The sequence below is a fragment of the Micromys minutus genome (assembly GCF_963924665.1).
Source record: "Micromys minutus genome assembly, chromosome: 15".
Classification (NCBI taxonomy): Eukaryota; Metazoa; Chordata; class Mammalia; order Rodentia; family Muridae; genus Micromys; species Micromys minutus.
In genome coordinates, this window is record NC_137984.1 from 20,146,588 (window position 1) to 20,163,058 (window position 16,471).

Consider the following 16,471-nt stretch of genomic DNA (forward strand, 5'->3'; position numbering starts at 1 on the left):
GATACAAGGGACATACTTAAATTATAAAGGAAATTTACAGCAAACCCATATCCAACATCAAATTAAATGGAGAGAGTAATTACACTAAATTCAGGAACAAGGCATGGCTGTCCACTCTCTCTAGATCCATTCAATATAGTACTTGAAGTTATATCTAGAGCAATAAGATAACTGAAGGAGTTCAAGGGGGATACATTGGAAAGGAAAAAAAAGTATTTTTATTTGCAGATGATATGATAGTATACATGAGTGACTCCAAAAATACTATCAGGGAACAACTATTAGCAAAAACCACATCCAGTGATGTGGCTGGATACAAGATTCACTCAAAAAATCAGTAGCCCTCTTATATACAAATAACAAATGGACTGAGAAAGAAATCAGGGAAACAACACCGTTTGCAATAGTCACAAACTATATAAAATATCTAGGGTCAATCAATCCTAACATAGCAAGTGAAAGGTTTGTCTGTGACATCAGAAGATGGAAAGGTCTCCCAAACCCAGGATCAGTAGAAATAGCACAACAAAAATGGTCATTTTAACAAAAGCAACACTGCCATGTTTTTGTGTTTGGGACACAAAACCAGCCCACAGGGAGCTGATCTCCCAGGAGTACTATTGCACCTAAGCCAACAGGTGAGACCCAACTTTCTCTTCACTGACTGTAGAAAGAGAGACCCACCAGGAACTCACAGGGCACAGAACTCATGGGAATGCTTGGGACTGGACCCTTCCTGTCTCCATCAGCACCCAGAGCTAGGGCCATCTCACGCCCATCAGGACCCAAAACCTGCCTGAAGAGAGCTGTTCACCCAGGAGCACTCTCACTCCTATGCACAGTGGCTCACAGGTCCACAGGAGGGACAAGCTCCAGTCAGAGACAGCAACACCAACTCACATTGCACATATCAAGATGGTGAGAGGCAAGCACAGGAACCTAAGCAACAAAAATGAAGACAACCTGGTAACATCAGAACCTAGTTCTCCCATAACAGCAAGTAGTGGATATCCCAATACACTGAAAAAGCATGATTTGGATTTAAAATCATATCTCACAATGCTGACAGAGGACTTTAAGAATAACATGAATAACTCCCTTAAAGAAATACAGGAGAACACAGGTAAACAAGTACAAGCCCTTAAAGAGGAAAAAAAAAAATCCCTTAAAGAGCTACAGGAAAACTCAACCAAGCAGGTGAAGGTATTAAGCAAAACCATGGAGGATCTAAAAAATGAAAATAGAAACAATAAAGAAATCACAAAAAGACATAATCCTGGAGATAGAAAACCTAGGACAGAGATCAGGAGTTATAGATACAAGCATCACCAACAGAATACAAGAGATAGAAAAGAGAATCTTAGGTGCAGAAGATACCATAGAAAACATGAACACAATGGTCAAAGAATATGGCAAAAGCAAAAAGTTCCTAACCCAAAACATACAAGAAATCCAGGACACATGAGAAGACCAAACCCAAGGATAATAGGAGTGAAGGAGAGTGAAGATTGCTAACTTAAAGGAACAGTAAATATCTTCAACAAAATTATAGGAGAAAACTTACCTAACCTAAAGAAAGAGATGTCCATGGACATGCAAGAAACCTACAGAACTCCAAATGTATTGGACCAGAATAGAAATTCCTCACATCACATAATAGTCAAAACACCAAATGCAAAAAACACAAAAGAATATTAAAAGCAGTAAGAAAAGTGGTCAAGTAACATATAAAGGCAAACCTATAAGAATTACGCCAGACTTCTTAACAGAGACGATGGAAGCTAGATGATCCTGAACATGTCATACAAACACTATGTGAACATAAATGCCAGCACAGATTACTATATCCAGCAAAACGCGCAGTTACCACAAATGGAGAAACCAAGATATTCCATGACAAAAACAAATTTACACAATATCTGTTCACAAATACAGCTCAAAAAGAACAATAGATGGAAAACTCCAACACAAGAAAAAAAAACACACACACACACATTAGAAAAAGCAAGAAAGTAATCCTGCAACAAAGCCAAAAGTAGATATCCAAACAAACACAATTCTACCTGTAACAACAAAAGTAACAGGATACAGAATCATCATTCCTTAACATCTCTTAACATCAATAGATTCAATTCCCCAATAAAAAGATATAGACTCACTGATTGGATGTGTAAACAGTACCCATCATTTTGCTGCATACATAAAACTCATCTCAGTGACAAAGACAGATACTATCTCAGAGTAAAAGCCTGGGGAAAAAAAATCTTCCAAGCAAATGGTCCCAAGAAACAAGCTGGAGTTGCCATTCTAGTATCAAATAAACTTGTCTTAAAACCAAAAGTTGTCAAAAAAGATAAGGAAGGACACTTCATACTCATCAAAGGAAAAATCAATCAAGAACTCTCAATCCTGAACATCTATTCTCATTTTGAATAACAAAACTCACACACCTATGATCACTTGATCTTTGACAAAGTAGCTAAAAACATTCAATAGAAAAAAGACAACACTTTCAACAAATGGTGCTGGATCAACTGGCAGTTAGCAAGGGCAATAATGCAAAATGATCCTTTCTTATCTCTTTTTTCCAAGCTCAAGTCCAAGTGGATCAAAGACCTTCACATAAAACCAGGTACACTGAAACTTATAGTAAAGAAAGTGGGGAAGGGCTTAGAACATATAAGCTCAAGGGAAAACTTCCTGAAGAGAATACCATTGGCTTATGCTCTAATATCAAGAATCGACAAATGGGACCTCATAAAATTCCGAACTTTCTGTAAGGCAAAGGACATTGTCAAAAGGACAAAATGGCAAACAATAGATTGGGAAAAGATCTTTACCAATCCCACATCTGATAGAGGGTTAGTATCCAATATATACAATGAATTCAAAAAGTTAAACTCTAGAGAATTAAATAATTCTATTATATAGCTATACAAAGAATTCCCAACTAAGGAATATTGAATGCCTATGAAGCACCTAAAGAAATGTTAAACATCCCTAGTCATCAGGAAAATGCTAATCAAAACAACCCTGAAATTCCACATCACACCAGTCAGAATGTCTAAGATTAAAAACTCAGGTGAGAGCAGATGCTGGTGAGGATGTGGAGAAAGAGGACTACCCCTCAATTGTTGGTGGGATTGCAAGGTAGTACAACCACTCTGGAAATCTTTCTGGTTGTTCCTCAGAAAACTGTACAGAAAACTGAGGATCCAGGTCTACCACTACTGGGTATATTCCCAAAAGCCGCTCCAACATACAAGGACACACACAGCACTGCGTTCTTCGCAGCCTTATTCATAATAGCCAGAACCTGGAAAGAATCTAGATGTCCTTCAACAGAAGAATTGATACAGAAAATGTGGTACATGTACACAATGGAGTACTACTCAGCTATTAAAAAAATGACTTCATGAAATTCTTAGGCAAATGGATGGAACTAGAATATATCATCCTGAGTGAGGTAACCCAGTCCCATGGTATGTACTCACTGATAAGTGGATACTTGCCCAAAGCTTTGAATATCCAAAAAACAATTCACAGACCATATGAAGTTCACAAGAAGGAAGGCAAGAATGCAGATGCTTCAGTCCTTTCTAGAAGGAAGAACAAAATACAGTAGGAAATACAAGAAGCAATAGAGAAGAGATTGAAGAAGAGATCATCCAGAGACTGCCTCTCCTGGGGATCCATCCCATATGCAGCTAGCAAACCCAATCACTTTTGCTGATGCCAAGAATTACTTACTGGCAGGGGCCTGATACCAATGTATCCTCAGAAGCTCTACCAGAGTCATAATGATACAGCTAAGCATCAGATTGAGCATGGGGACCCCAATGGAGGAGCTAGAGAAAGGACTGAAAGATCTGAAAGGGTTCTTCCCATGGGAAGAATAATATCAACCACCACCCTCCCCCAGAGCTCCCAGAGACCTCAACAGCAACCAATTAGTATACCTGAAGAGACCCATGGCTCCAGGAGCATATTTAGGAGAAGATAGCATTGTCTGGCATCAATGGGAGGAGAGGCCTTTGGTCAAGTAAAGGCTGGTTTTCCCAGTATAGGGGAATGCTAAGGCAATGTGGTGAGAGTGGGCTTTTGGGAGTTGGAGCATCTTCATGTAAGCAAGAGGAGAGGAGAGCAGTTATGGAAGAGAGTGTGAAAAGGAATAACATTTGAAATGCAAATACATAGAATATCCAATAAAATGAAAAAACAATAACAAAAAAACAAAACAAAACAAACAAACAAAAATCCAAAAGCAATCTATGGACTCAATGATTTTTCTACCAAAAGTCCACCACAATTTTTTAGACCTTAAAATGACAATATTCAACTTGATCTGGAAAAACAAAATAATCCAGGACAGCTAAAACAATTCTGAACAATAAAAGAGCATTTGGAGTTATCAGTGTTATAGTGTTTATGGTACTTACATAACAGCAGACATGCTCATCAAGTTGATCAATTGAATTGATTCAAAGATCCAGACATAACTCTACATACTTATGGACACCAGATTTTTGATAAAGAATTGAGAAAGCCCCAATGGAAAAAAGAAAGCATGTTCAACAAATGGTAGTCTAAGTCGATGTTTGGATGTAGAAGAATGCAAATCCATCTTTATCAACCTGCACAAATCTCAGATCCAATTTTATCAAAGCCCTCAGCATAGAAACAGATAATCTGAACCTGATAGATGTCAATGTAGGGATGATCCTTTAATATATTTGCACAGGAGACATTTTTATAAACAGAACACCAATTGTGCAAGCACTGTAATCAACTGTTAATAAATGGGACTTCATGAGATGGAAAAGCTTCTGTAAGGACACCAACCATTAATAGAACAAGACATCAGCGTACAAAATGGGAAAAGATTTGTTTTATCAACTCCACATATCATAGAGAGTTAATATCTACAATACATAAAGAACTCAAGAAACTAGGCATTACCAAGCGAAATAATCCAATTAAGAAACTGGGTATAGACCTAAACAGAGAATTTTCATTAGAACAATCTCAAATAGCTGAGGAACACTTAAAGAAGTGTTCAATATCTTTACCCATGAGGGAGATGAAAATTAAAATTACTTTGAAATTTCATCTTACAGCTGTCAGAATAGATAAGATCAGTAACATAAGTGACAGCTCATGCCTGTGAGAACGTGGAGCAAGGGAAACACTCCATTACTGCTGGTGGGAGTGCAAACTTGTACAGCAACTATGGAAATACATATTGTGTTTCCTCAAAAAAATGAGAATCGATCTACCTCAAGATCTAGCTATACTACTACTCTTGTGCATATATCTAAGAAATAGCCCATCTTACCCCAAGGACACTTGCTCAACTACGTTCACAGTGGATTTATTCATAATGGTAAGAAATGGGGGTAGGTCATGACACAAATTTCGCCCAGAAGGGAAAGTTGAATAGATTTTGTCGGTTGATTGGGTCAGATAGGAATGGCAACAGGAAGGATCAGGTAGCAGATGAGGGATGAAGGGAGACAGTTTGAGTAAAGAAGACTGGGATAGGTGGGCATTTAGATAGTGATGTGCAAGCCTAGTGCAGTGGAAACTTGCTGGAAACTGTGAGGGTGACCCTTGTGAGGACTCCTAGTATTGGTTCATTTGGAGCCAGAATCAGCCATCTTCTGTAATCAGGCAAGGCTTTCAGTGGTGGGACTGGGACACAAACCCAGCCACAAAGTCCTTTGACTTGTCTTGCCTGAATGGTGTACTGGGGCAAAGGTGGCTCTGAGCTTCTGGGGGTAGCTAAGCCAAAAGAGATCCCATGCCTAACCCGGCGTGATTGGCCAGGATTTAGAAACTGGATGGCTCAGTGACCTAGGGCAGAACCAAACACAACTGACAATGGAATAAAATAAAATAAGATAAAAGTCAATGAAATAATTCCCTGTGATGTTCTGCTATGCTCACAGATTGATGCCTAGCTCAGTTCTCATCAGAGAGGATAGATACCTTCAGCACCTGACTGAACACATACAGAAACCCACAGCTAAATCTTAGCACTCAGGGAAGCCCACAGAAGATGAGAAAAGGATTGTGGCAGGTAGAGGTGTGGAGGACTCCCGGAGAACACAGCTCACAGAATCACCTAAACAGGGCTTATGGGGCTCACAGAGACTAAAATATCGGCCATGGAGCTGTAAGGGTTTGTGCTAGGCTCTCTGAGTAGATGCTGTGGTTGTGTAGCTTGGTATTTCTGTGGTACTCATACCAATGGGATTGTAGTGTCACTGGTTCTTTTGTCAGCTCCTTCAGGACCCCTTTCCCTCCTACTGGGTTACCTGACTCAGCCTTGACGTGAGGGTTTGTCTAGTATCATTCAATCTTGTTATGACATGTTTGGCTGATATCACTGGAAGCCTGGTCTTTTTTGAAGGGAAAAGAAGCAGGAGTAAATCTCAGGGAGAGGGATAATGGCGGAGGGGGTGGACTAGGAAGAGGGGAAGGAGGGGAAGCCCAGGGTTGGACGTATTTTGTGACAGAAGAATAGACCAAACAATAACAACAACAAATGTGACAATACAATGACTGATGATGACACTGTGCTATTTTCATAGATCAATAGCTTATTCAGCCAGCATCAGAGAAACTTCCTTCTGCAAGCAGATTGGAGCACAGAAATTCACTGCCTGACATTATTCAAATAGAGGCCTAGGAATACTCAGTCCTAAGTGGCATGACTCTAGTAAGCCTTTCCCTTAGAGGCCAGGGTACCTTGGAAAAGAGGAGACAGAAAGAATGTAAGAGGCAAAGGGGATAGAGGACACTAAGAAACCTAAGATCTCTAAATCAACAGGATCGACACCTAGGACCTCTAACTCAACAGGATCCACGCAGATCTGAAGCCATAGAGGCTGAAGCAGCATGCCAGGGCCTGCGTGAGTCTGTAACAGGCCTTGCAGATGTATCATGGTTTTCAATTTAGTGGTTTTTGTATAGGGTTCCGAGTGTGTGAATAAGTGGGTTCCTGTTTCCTCTATCTTGAGCTCTTTTTGTTCTTCTTTAATTTTGTTTTGTCAAATGTGTTAAGCCTTGATTTATCTTATGCTACTGTCTTATTTTATTATTATCATCCCTTAGACACCTCTTTGTTTTCTAATGAGAAACCTAAGAAGATTGTATCCACATGGAAGGGAAGGTGGGAAGTAACTGGGAGGAGTTAAGGGAGGGGAAACTGTCTTCAAGATATACTGTGTGAGAAAACAATCCACTTTCCATTAAAAAAAAAGGAAAAGATTTAGGTGAAAATAAATACATATTAATAATCTGTAAAAATAAGTGATTGTAAACAAATAATTATAGTTATCTGTTTACTACAAGAAGATTTTATACTTTACAGGACCCACCAAGCATTAATAACACAATAAACATTTTGCCTTGTTTTTAGCTATTATTAAAAATAACTTTATTATAACAAAATAGGATATGTAGCCAACTTATTTTTAACTTGTGCCTACCTACAATTATTTCTGCAACTACATAAACCAATTAGAAATTGTCAACAAAAAATAGGCTTAAAAATTACCTAGTAAATTTGGTAGGTAAGCACTGCAGGGTCATCAGGCTAGAGTTATTATCGTGTATGATTTTCTCATTTAAAAAAGGATGACAGAGTTTATCCAATTTCAGTTCCATAACTCTTTCTATCACCATGTCCACAACGTGCTCAATTTTAGGCCATGCCACTGAACAAAATTAGGTACCTGCAGTTTTCCTGACCTGTTTTGAGTTACAGTACATCTGTCTTGTGTTTTTAATGGGTGGCATTGTACGTGGTAATGTGTAGAGTTACTATTGCTGAAGGGCGAGTCTGATTGCCACGTTCATTCATTCATACTACAAAAGTAAGAAAATACCATGAAGTTTGTAGAGATGCTATGCAGGTCAAACATTTTGATGACATCACAAGATACTATTTATTGAGTCTTCTATATTACCATATTCATATACTTCTAGTAAATTATAGGTAGTATCCAGGAAGACAATTTTTTATCAGGTTGTCAAATTTTCAGTAGTGAGCTTTTATCTTTCTCTGCTTTAATATTTTCTTAATTGTCTCCCTATTTGCATTATATTTATGAAGTCACTTTAAATTAGTCCATCAGCCTATGACAGCCTCCCTTTCTTTCCCATATTCCCTTCTCAACTCTGTTTCATAATTTCTTTGCTCATAAGCAACAGAACCTCTACAAAATAAAAATCTTTTTCTGTACTTTTTAAAAACTTCCCTTCCTAGGTATAAAGCACAGCATTTGTTTAATTCCCTTTATTCTAGTAATGATAAAACAAAAATATCCTTTAAAAATGAATTGTGTTCAAAACACATTGAACTTACAGAAGCCTGCCTGTCATAACTGTTGTCTTAGAGACTCCCAACAGCAGCTGAAACAAGTGTAGAGACCCACATGCAAACATTGGACAGGGTTTTGGGAGTCTTATGGAAGAGTTAGGGGGAAGTTTTGGGGGCATAGGAAGGGATTGAGACTCCACAGAAAGGCCAATAGAGTCAACCAACCTGAACAGTTGGGGGCTCTCACAGACTCAACTACCAATCAAAGAACATACACAGGCTGGACCTAATCCCCTCCCCCCAGCACAGGTGTGCTGTTCTGTTTTCATGTGGGTCCCCCCAACAACTGGAGGTGGGGGCTGTCTTTAACCCTGTTGCCTGTCTGTGGATCCTGTTCCCCTATCTGAGCTGCCTTGCCTGGCCTCAGGGTGATAGGATGTACCTACCTCTGCAGAGCCTTGGACCAGTGTGGGAGGAAACCAAGGGAGAAAAAGAGGGGATGTTGGGGGAGGGACTGTGTGTGGGGGGACCAGGAGAGGGGGACAGTGATTGGAATATATAGTGAATAAATAAATTAATCAGTGGAAAAAAGAATTATTTCTTTCAAAAAAGAATGCAAAAGTACAAGCAGTATATTTAATGTGGTATATGGAGGCATGGTATGGTATATATTAGTCATGTTATTTTTTTCTTTTTAGTGTACATTATGTTCTTCTGACACAGAGATTATTGCTTGAACTATAAATGCAAAGGTTACATGGTGTGTGAAAGTTTACTCCAGTCTGACTAATCCTTTTATCTCATGATAGAAAAAAAATACACTTATTTCCTCAAAGTATAGACCTGTATCATATATTTTTGCAATAAATGACACTGATTCTTCTGGCTACTGGACTGCCAGGAATATGGCTGGCTATTGATGGTGCTGCTTTGGCGAAGTTTTTTAGGATTTTTTTTTCCTGATATTAGTCAGAGAGAGCCCAAATTAAAGATCTCTGTCCTTAGGTCCCTGTCCTTGGAGCTCAGGTAACCCTTGGTTAAGAGGCAGAGGAAGAATTGCATTTTCCAGAGGAGTAGAGGATACCAGGAGGATATTGTCCACAGAATCAACTCATCAGGGCTCATACAAGCTCAGAGAGAGGAGGCTGCATGGATGGATGTCCTGCACTACGGCCTCTGTGTACATGCTGGGTTTGCTTAGCTTGGTGTTTTTTTGTGGAACTTGTAATAGGAACGGAGTGTCTCTGACTATCTTGCCTGACTGTGGGACTATTTTCCTATTGGTGGGTTATCTAATGCAGCCTTGACTTGAGAGTTTGTGCCTAGTCTTACTGTATCTTTCTGAGCCATATTTGGTTGATACCCATAGGAGGCCAACTCTTTTCTGAAGAGAAATGGGGGAGAGAGAAACTTGTGGGGGTGGAGAGATTGTGAGGAATGGAGGGAGATGTAATGTATAAATGTCGAATTAAAAATAAAAGATTTGTTGTTTCTATACATTGGGTAAGCATGAGAGAGCTATGAATTTATGAGGTCTCCAAGATAAGAGTCCCTAAGTCTAGCTGTCGACTTGAATAAAATGGAATTACAAGTTCAGAACTTGCCATTTCTTCTTGTCCAATAAAACTGTACTGTCTTGTTTTGTGTGCCAACTTGACACAAGCTGGAGTTATCACAGAAAAAGATGCTCTGTTGAGGAAATTGCATCATGAGATCCAGCTGCAAGGCATTTTCTCAATTAGTGATCCACAAGGGATGGCTCATTGTGAGTGCTCTCATCCCTGGGCTAGTTGTGGATTCTTTAAGAAAGCAAGCTGAGCAATCCAGGAGAGGAATCCAGTAAGCAGCATCTCTCCATGACCTCTGCATCAGCTCCTGTCTCCAGGATCCTGACTTGCTTGAGTTACTGTCCTGATTTCCTTGGATGATGAACAATAACGTGGGAATGCGAGCTAAATAAACTCTTTCCTCCCCAACTTGCCTTTTGGTTATGATATTTTGTTCGGGAATACAAATCCTGACTAAGATAAAAATCTAAGCATTTCTCTCTTAACAATGCCACTTTAAAAACAACCTTTTATTTCAGTAACAAACAGTTGCTCTCTAGCAATAAACAGAGAGCCGATGAATTTCAAGCAAATTGTTAAGAGCAATAATTATGTACAGATTATGAACACAGTCTTTGGAGTTCCTTTGCATTATTTTTTGATCTTCTTGTTCTTAAAATGAAAGGGTAATTACCTGGACATATGAAAAACTCCATAGATAGTAAATTAACTCAGAAATACTACTCACCCAAAGAATAGAGGACTACCCATATTTTACAGAAATTTTGTGTATTAGGTCCTTCTGCCCCTGCCCCCAAAGAATACTAGCGTTTTGATAATGTAGGGAGCATCTTTTTTCCAAACATGTATTTCTTTTGTAATTCTTTCAGGAACATGAGAGGTGATGCAGTAATGTAGAAGTGATGACTACAGTATAAGTCCGAGTGGCTGCGGTTGCCCTTTTGATAGGTCTCTGCCTGCCCAGTGAGAACCACCTCTGAGATACTTGGGGCAGTCCTATTAGTGCTGAGAAGCATTCAGTGTGATTGAGACTATTGGGACCTGATATCTCTGAATCTTCTGAGAGAAGGGGCAATCTATTTTATGTGTAACGAATTCGAGGCCAACACAGGCTAAAATATTAGTCTTACTGAGCCAAATTGCTGAGAAATAGAAAACATAAAAACAATGCAGTTGTTCAAGGGAACTGAGAGTATTATATTTTCAAGAATCACATAAGATGACTCAGACTACAGAGGGAACCAACATGTATTGGTACAGATTTTATCTTGAATGGTTTAAGTTCCCCACACAATAGTAAGAAGCAGCCTGAGCAAACTGGCAGGAAAGGAAGAGTACACCTTTAGCAGATCCAGGGCTCGAATCACGTGTAAAGCTGATGAGTAAAAACAAAAGGCAAACCGTGGGAGGAACTGAACAGCCAACCAGTATAGGCCACTGGTATATTTACCACAGTGTTCCCTTCATTTCCTAAAACAGTGAGAATTTTGTGAACATACAGATCTTTGAAGGAAGCAGTGTGCAGCTCTTCTGCTTGCCCCTCCCTCTACCTTCCTCTCCTTCCTTACACAGCTCCTCACCATTCATCCCTCCCTTCCTTCCTCTCTTTCTTTGCTTTGCCCGTTTCTGCCTGAGTGTTTAAACCACTAATCTACAAAGAAAAGTATTTTAACTAAGATGATAAGAACCGTATGCCCCAAGCTATATGAAACACCTCTACCTGTGCATGAAATGCAGGAACCATTTTAAGGAAGACTAAGTATTTGTGCACGTTGCCTCTCTGAAACACTGTTCTGTTCAGCCATGGAATTCTTCTGTGTCAAGACAGAACAGCAGTGTTTGGGAGGCATCCACAGACCAACAGATGCTCAGAATCAATTGACATAATAGGCACACACATTTTTTCCCCCAAATAATTGCAGGGCTTTGGTTTAGCCCTTTGCATACCTTGCATAGTTAATTAGCTAGGCCTTAATGTTTACATGCAATGAGAGTATCTACAGCTATAAACTATATAATTTATAATTGATGTAAATGGGGTGTTATTATGTCAATTAGGCAGCTGTGTCCTCCACCTCTTGGTAAACAGCTATGAGTGATAAACTGAGTTTGCAGAGAGCTACCTTCTTCTCTTCATAACAGATAAAAATAAATTACCCAGGCAGACCAAGCTGTCCAATTGTTCTCTGGTGAAGTGGACAGAAATTCCAGGTCCTTTCTTTTGACCTGTTGACTGCAGGAAGCTGTCAATTTCGTCACGCAGGGCTTCCATAGCTTCTGGATGCCGAAGAAGATAATACATTGCCCAGAACATAGTTGGAATGGTGTTTGATAGAGAGGCCCAGAGTAAGCCAAGATGATGTGCTGGGAGAGAATAAGTGAAAAGGAAGATTAATAGCGTTTATTACACTGATTAGATTTGCAGTGTGCTAATTAAAAGATGTTAGGACACGGACCCAGCCAAGGATCAGTGCATGCTAATGAGAACCAATAGGCTTCTGAAGTCTAATTTTCTGCTTAATGAGAATAGTTTAAAATGTAATGCATGTTGCAGAGGGGGAGGGGAGTTCAGGAAGGTGGGGATGAAATAAGAGTAAATGCTGCTTAGTTATACTCTTTCTCATTATCATCATTAAATATCTTGTTTTACCACCTCAGCAAAAAAAAAAAAAAAAAATCAATTATCACAGAAGGTTGTTTCAGAATAAAACATTTTATCATTAGCCAATTAGAAAGAGCATAAAAATTTTTCAAGGACGTCATTTTATCTTTTTTTTTCTCAAAGGTCTCCTGTAAATTATTTCATTTTAGCGAGTGAGCCTTTGGTGCTTTCTTACCTCCTATTTCAAAATCTTCACAATAGTATTTTTTCAGCATAACTTGCCTCTCCTGAACAATTTCTGACTGTCTTTGCAGATGAGCTAGTTTCTCTGGTGTGAAGCATCTTATAATTTTCTTCTGCATAGATACTGCATTTCTCAGAAGCTGAATAGGTATGTCTGATACTAAGTATGGGAAAAGGTCGTCGAACTTTAAAAAGTCATCCCTCAGCTCACTGATAATTTGCTTTGTGTTCGCAGTAAGACTTTTTCCATATAGAGTTGTGAACGTGATCTCAAATACCAGTGAGCTGCAGAATGCAAATATTCCTGCCGTATTCCAATCTGTGGATTTCAGCAGTGGGGACTCAAATACTTCTTTTACTTCTTGGATCATGGTTTCCAGAAGACCATCCAAAGATTTGCCTTGTAAAAGCAGATAGCCTCTGTGAATGTCATCGTTGAGGTCATCATTAGTTAGCAGCTTCTTGACAGAGAAGGCTTTCACTGATAATCTTCTGCTGAACTTCTCAAAGCTCAGCTGTTTGGGGTTTTTCATTACGTATTGATACTGGAAAGGGTTCAGAACAAATGTTATATACTTCCCTAAAAAAGAAAAGAAAAGAAAAGAAAAAGAATGTAGTTTATTTGATAGCAAAATCAAATGTATACCTGAAGTCTGCAAATATGTAAATCAAAATTAAAGACATTATTAAGAAGTTAACAGTTTGATTAAAGAATATTAATGAGATCCATCTTACTCAAAGGGCTACTAAGTCCCCTTTGAAAACAAAGAGGTAACATGAAATTTCTCTGGAAGCTTTAATTTCTAAACCTCACTGTTCACTATGGCCAGTCTCTCAAAGGTGGCAAAAATGTCAGGGTTCCGAGTGGAACCGTGCATCTTCTGCTGAGAGAGCTGGAGAACGGAGAGAGCCGAGAAGCCAAGAGTGGACACAGGCTAATCCCTGGCTCCTTGCCCAGCCTCACTCAGTTCTGGCTTCTTTACTTCAGTACTGCTTTAAGGTGCATTTTATTTGATTAGAAATATCATATCAGTGGCATGCAATGGGGGCAGTTAGTAAGTCTTTCCTTTCTAAAAACACACACTACAGACATTTAAATAATTCTCAGTGTCCATGTTTAGCTATTTCTGCCAGTACTTCATTCTCCCTGTCTCTGTCTCTCTTCTCTCTCTCTCTCTCTCCCCGTGTGTGTGTGTGTGTGTGTGTGTGTGTGTGTGTGTGTGTGTGTGTGTGTGTGTGTGGTGAGCTTATAGTTTTCCTAGATGAACACTCCCCCTCATGATTACTGGTAATTCCAAATACATTACAAAAATTAATCAATGTAGTACAAGAAAAAAAGATTCAGAATCATTTTCAACAAAATCCTAGAGACAGGAAAAATGTGTTTTTATTTGAGTATTTTTAAAAACACAGTTTAAATGTTAAGTATATATGAGAATATCTGTTTGTTGTGATTAATTTTTCTCCAACTGAATTTTATCCAACCCATTTTCCTCGATTCATTTAACAGGGCAAGGCCATGCAGAAGGGAGGGAGGTCTAGAACAGCCACTCTTCCTAGTTGGATACTGGCTCTGCCTTCTCCTACTGGAGCAAAGTTTGTTGTCACTTATTCTTTGCGTAGCCTCAGGGAGGGACACAAAAAGGACCACACTGTAATTGGGCACTTTGAACCACTCTCTTTACCATTACAACTTTATTAAAATTCCTAGCATCTGCTCAACAAAGAGTTAATGTGAGTATTCAAATTAACAAAATCAGAAATTAAAGTGGAGACATAACAACTGAAACTGAGGAAATTAAAGAAATCCTCAGATCCTACTAAAAAAGCCTATACAAAACAAAGCTGGAAAATCTGGAAAAAAATGAATGAATTCTTAGACAGACACCAGATACTAAAGCTAAACCAGGACCAGATAAGCAATCCAAATAATCCCATAACACCTAAGAAATAGAAATAGTCATCAAAAGCCTCCCAATCAAGAAGAGCCCAGGTCCAGGTGGGTTCAGTGCAGAATTCTATCAGACATTTATTGATGACCTAATACCAATACTCTCCAAACTATTCCACAAAATGGAGTCAGATGGAACACTACATAACTCATATTTCAAGGCCACAATAAGCCTCGTTCCTAAACTACACAAAGACCCTACAAGGAAAAAGAACTTCAGACCAAGCTCACTTTTGAACATTGATGTAAAAGTACTCAACAAAATCCTTGCAAACCGAATCCAAGAACACAACAAAATGATCATTCACCATGATCAAGTAGGCTTCATCCCTGGGATGCATGGATGGTTTAATATATGGAAATCCAGCAACGAAATCCACCTTATAAACAAACTTAAAGAAAAAAAATCACATGGTCATCTCACTAGATGCTGAGAAAGCATTTGACAAAATTCAACACCTCTTCATGTTAAAAGTCTTGGAAAGAACAGGAATCCAAGGCCCATACCTAAAAATAATACAAGCAATATACAGCAAACCAACAGCCAACATCAAACTTAATGGTGGGAAACTTGAAGCAATCCCACTAAAATCAGGGATAAGACAAGGCTGCCCACTCTCCCCATACCTATTCAAAATAGTACTGGAATTCCTGGCTGGAGAAACTAGAGAGGAAAAGGAGATCTAGGAGATACAAATCAGAAAGGAAGAAGTAAAAACATCACTCCTTGCAGATGACATGATAGTGTACATAAGTTATGCCAAAAATTTCACCAGAGAACTTCTACAGCTTATAAACAAGTTCAGCAAAGTGGCTGGATATAACATTAAATCAAAGAAATCAGTAACCTTCCTCTACTCAAAGGACAAACATGCGGAGAAAGAAATTAAGGAAAACATACCCTTCACAATTGTCACAAACAATATGAAATACCTTGGGGTGACTCTAACTAAGCAAGTGAAGTACCCATATGACAAGGACTTCAAATCTCTGAAGAAGGAAATTGAGGAAGATCTCAGAAAATGGAAAGATCTCCCATGCTTATAAATTGGAAGAATCAACATTGTAAAAATGGCCATCTTACCAAAAGCAATCTACAGATTGAATGAAATCCCCATCAAAATTGTAACCCAACTCTTCATAGAGTTGGAAAGAGCAATGTGAAATTTCACCTGGAATAACAAAAAACCTAGAATAGAGAAAGCCATCATCAACAAGAAAACATCTGCAGGAATCACCATTCCTGACCTCAAGCTATATTACAAGACTATTGTGCTAAAAACTGCATGATACTTGTACAGAGATAGACACATTGATTAATGGAATAGAATAGAAGATCCAGAAATGAGCCAGCACAGATATAGTCACTTAATTTTTGAAAAAATAACTGTAAATATTCAATGGAAGAAGGACAGACTCTTTGACAAATGGTGTTGGTCCAACTGACACTCAGCAAGCAGAAGAATGAAAATAGACCCTTTCTTATCTCCTTGTACAAAGCTCAAGTGTAAGTGGATCAAAGATCTCCACATTAAACCAGGAACACTGAAACTATTAGAAGAGAAAGTAGGGAAAACCTTAGAACTCATAGGCACAGGAGAAAAATTTCTGAACAGAACACCAATTGCTAGTGCTCTAAGGTCAAATATAGACAAATGGAACTTAATGAGAGTGAAAAGTTTCTGTAAGGCTTAGGACACTGTCAAGAAAACAAAATGGCAGCCAACAGATTGGTTAAAGATCTTTATCAACCCCACATCTGTTAGAGGCCTAGTATCCAA

At 38.8% G+C, this 16,471-nt stretch overlaps 1 protein-coding gene across 1 annotated transcript in view; it reads right to left on the minus strand.

Annotated features, from left to right (window-relative positions):
* The window catches only part of CYP7B1 (cytochrome P450 family 7 subfamily B member 1), a gene marked incomplete at both ends in the record, with an annotated part of 170,662 nt that overhangs the window by 13,495 nt on the left and 140,696 nt on the right, over nt 1-16,471 (minus strand). Inside the window, 2 exons of the mRNA XM_080929483.1 lie at nt 12,052-12,258; nt 12,732-13,319. Coding sequence (XP_080785609.1) covers nt 12,052-12,258; nt 12,732-13,319 — 795 coding nt within the window. The remainder of the gene's footprint in view (nt 1-12,051; nt 12,259-12,731; nt 13,320-16,471) is intronic.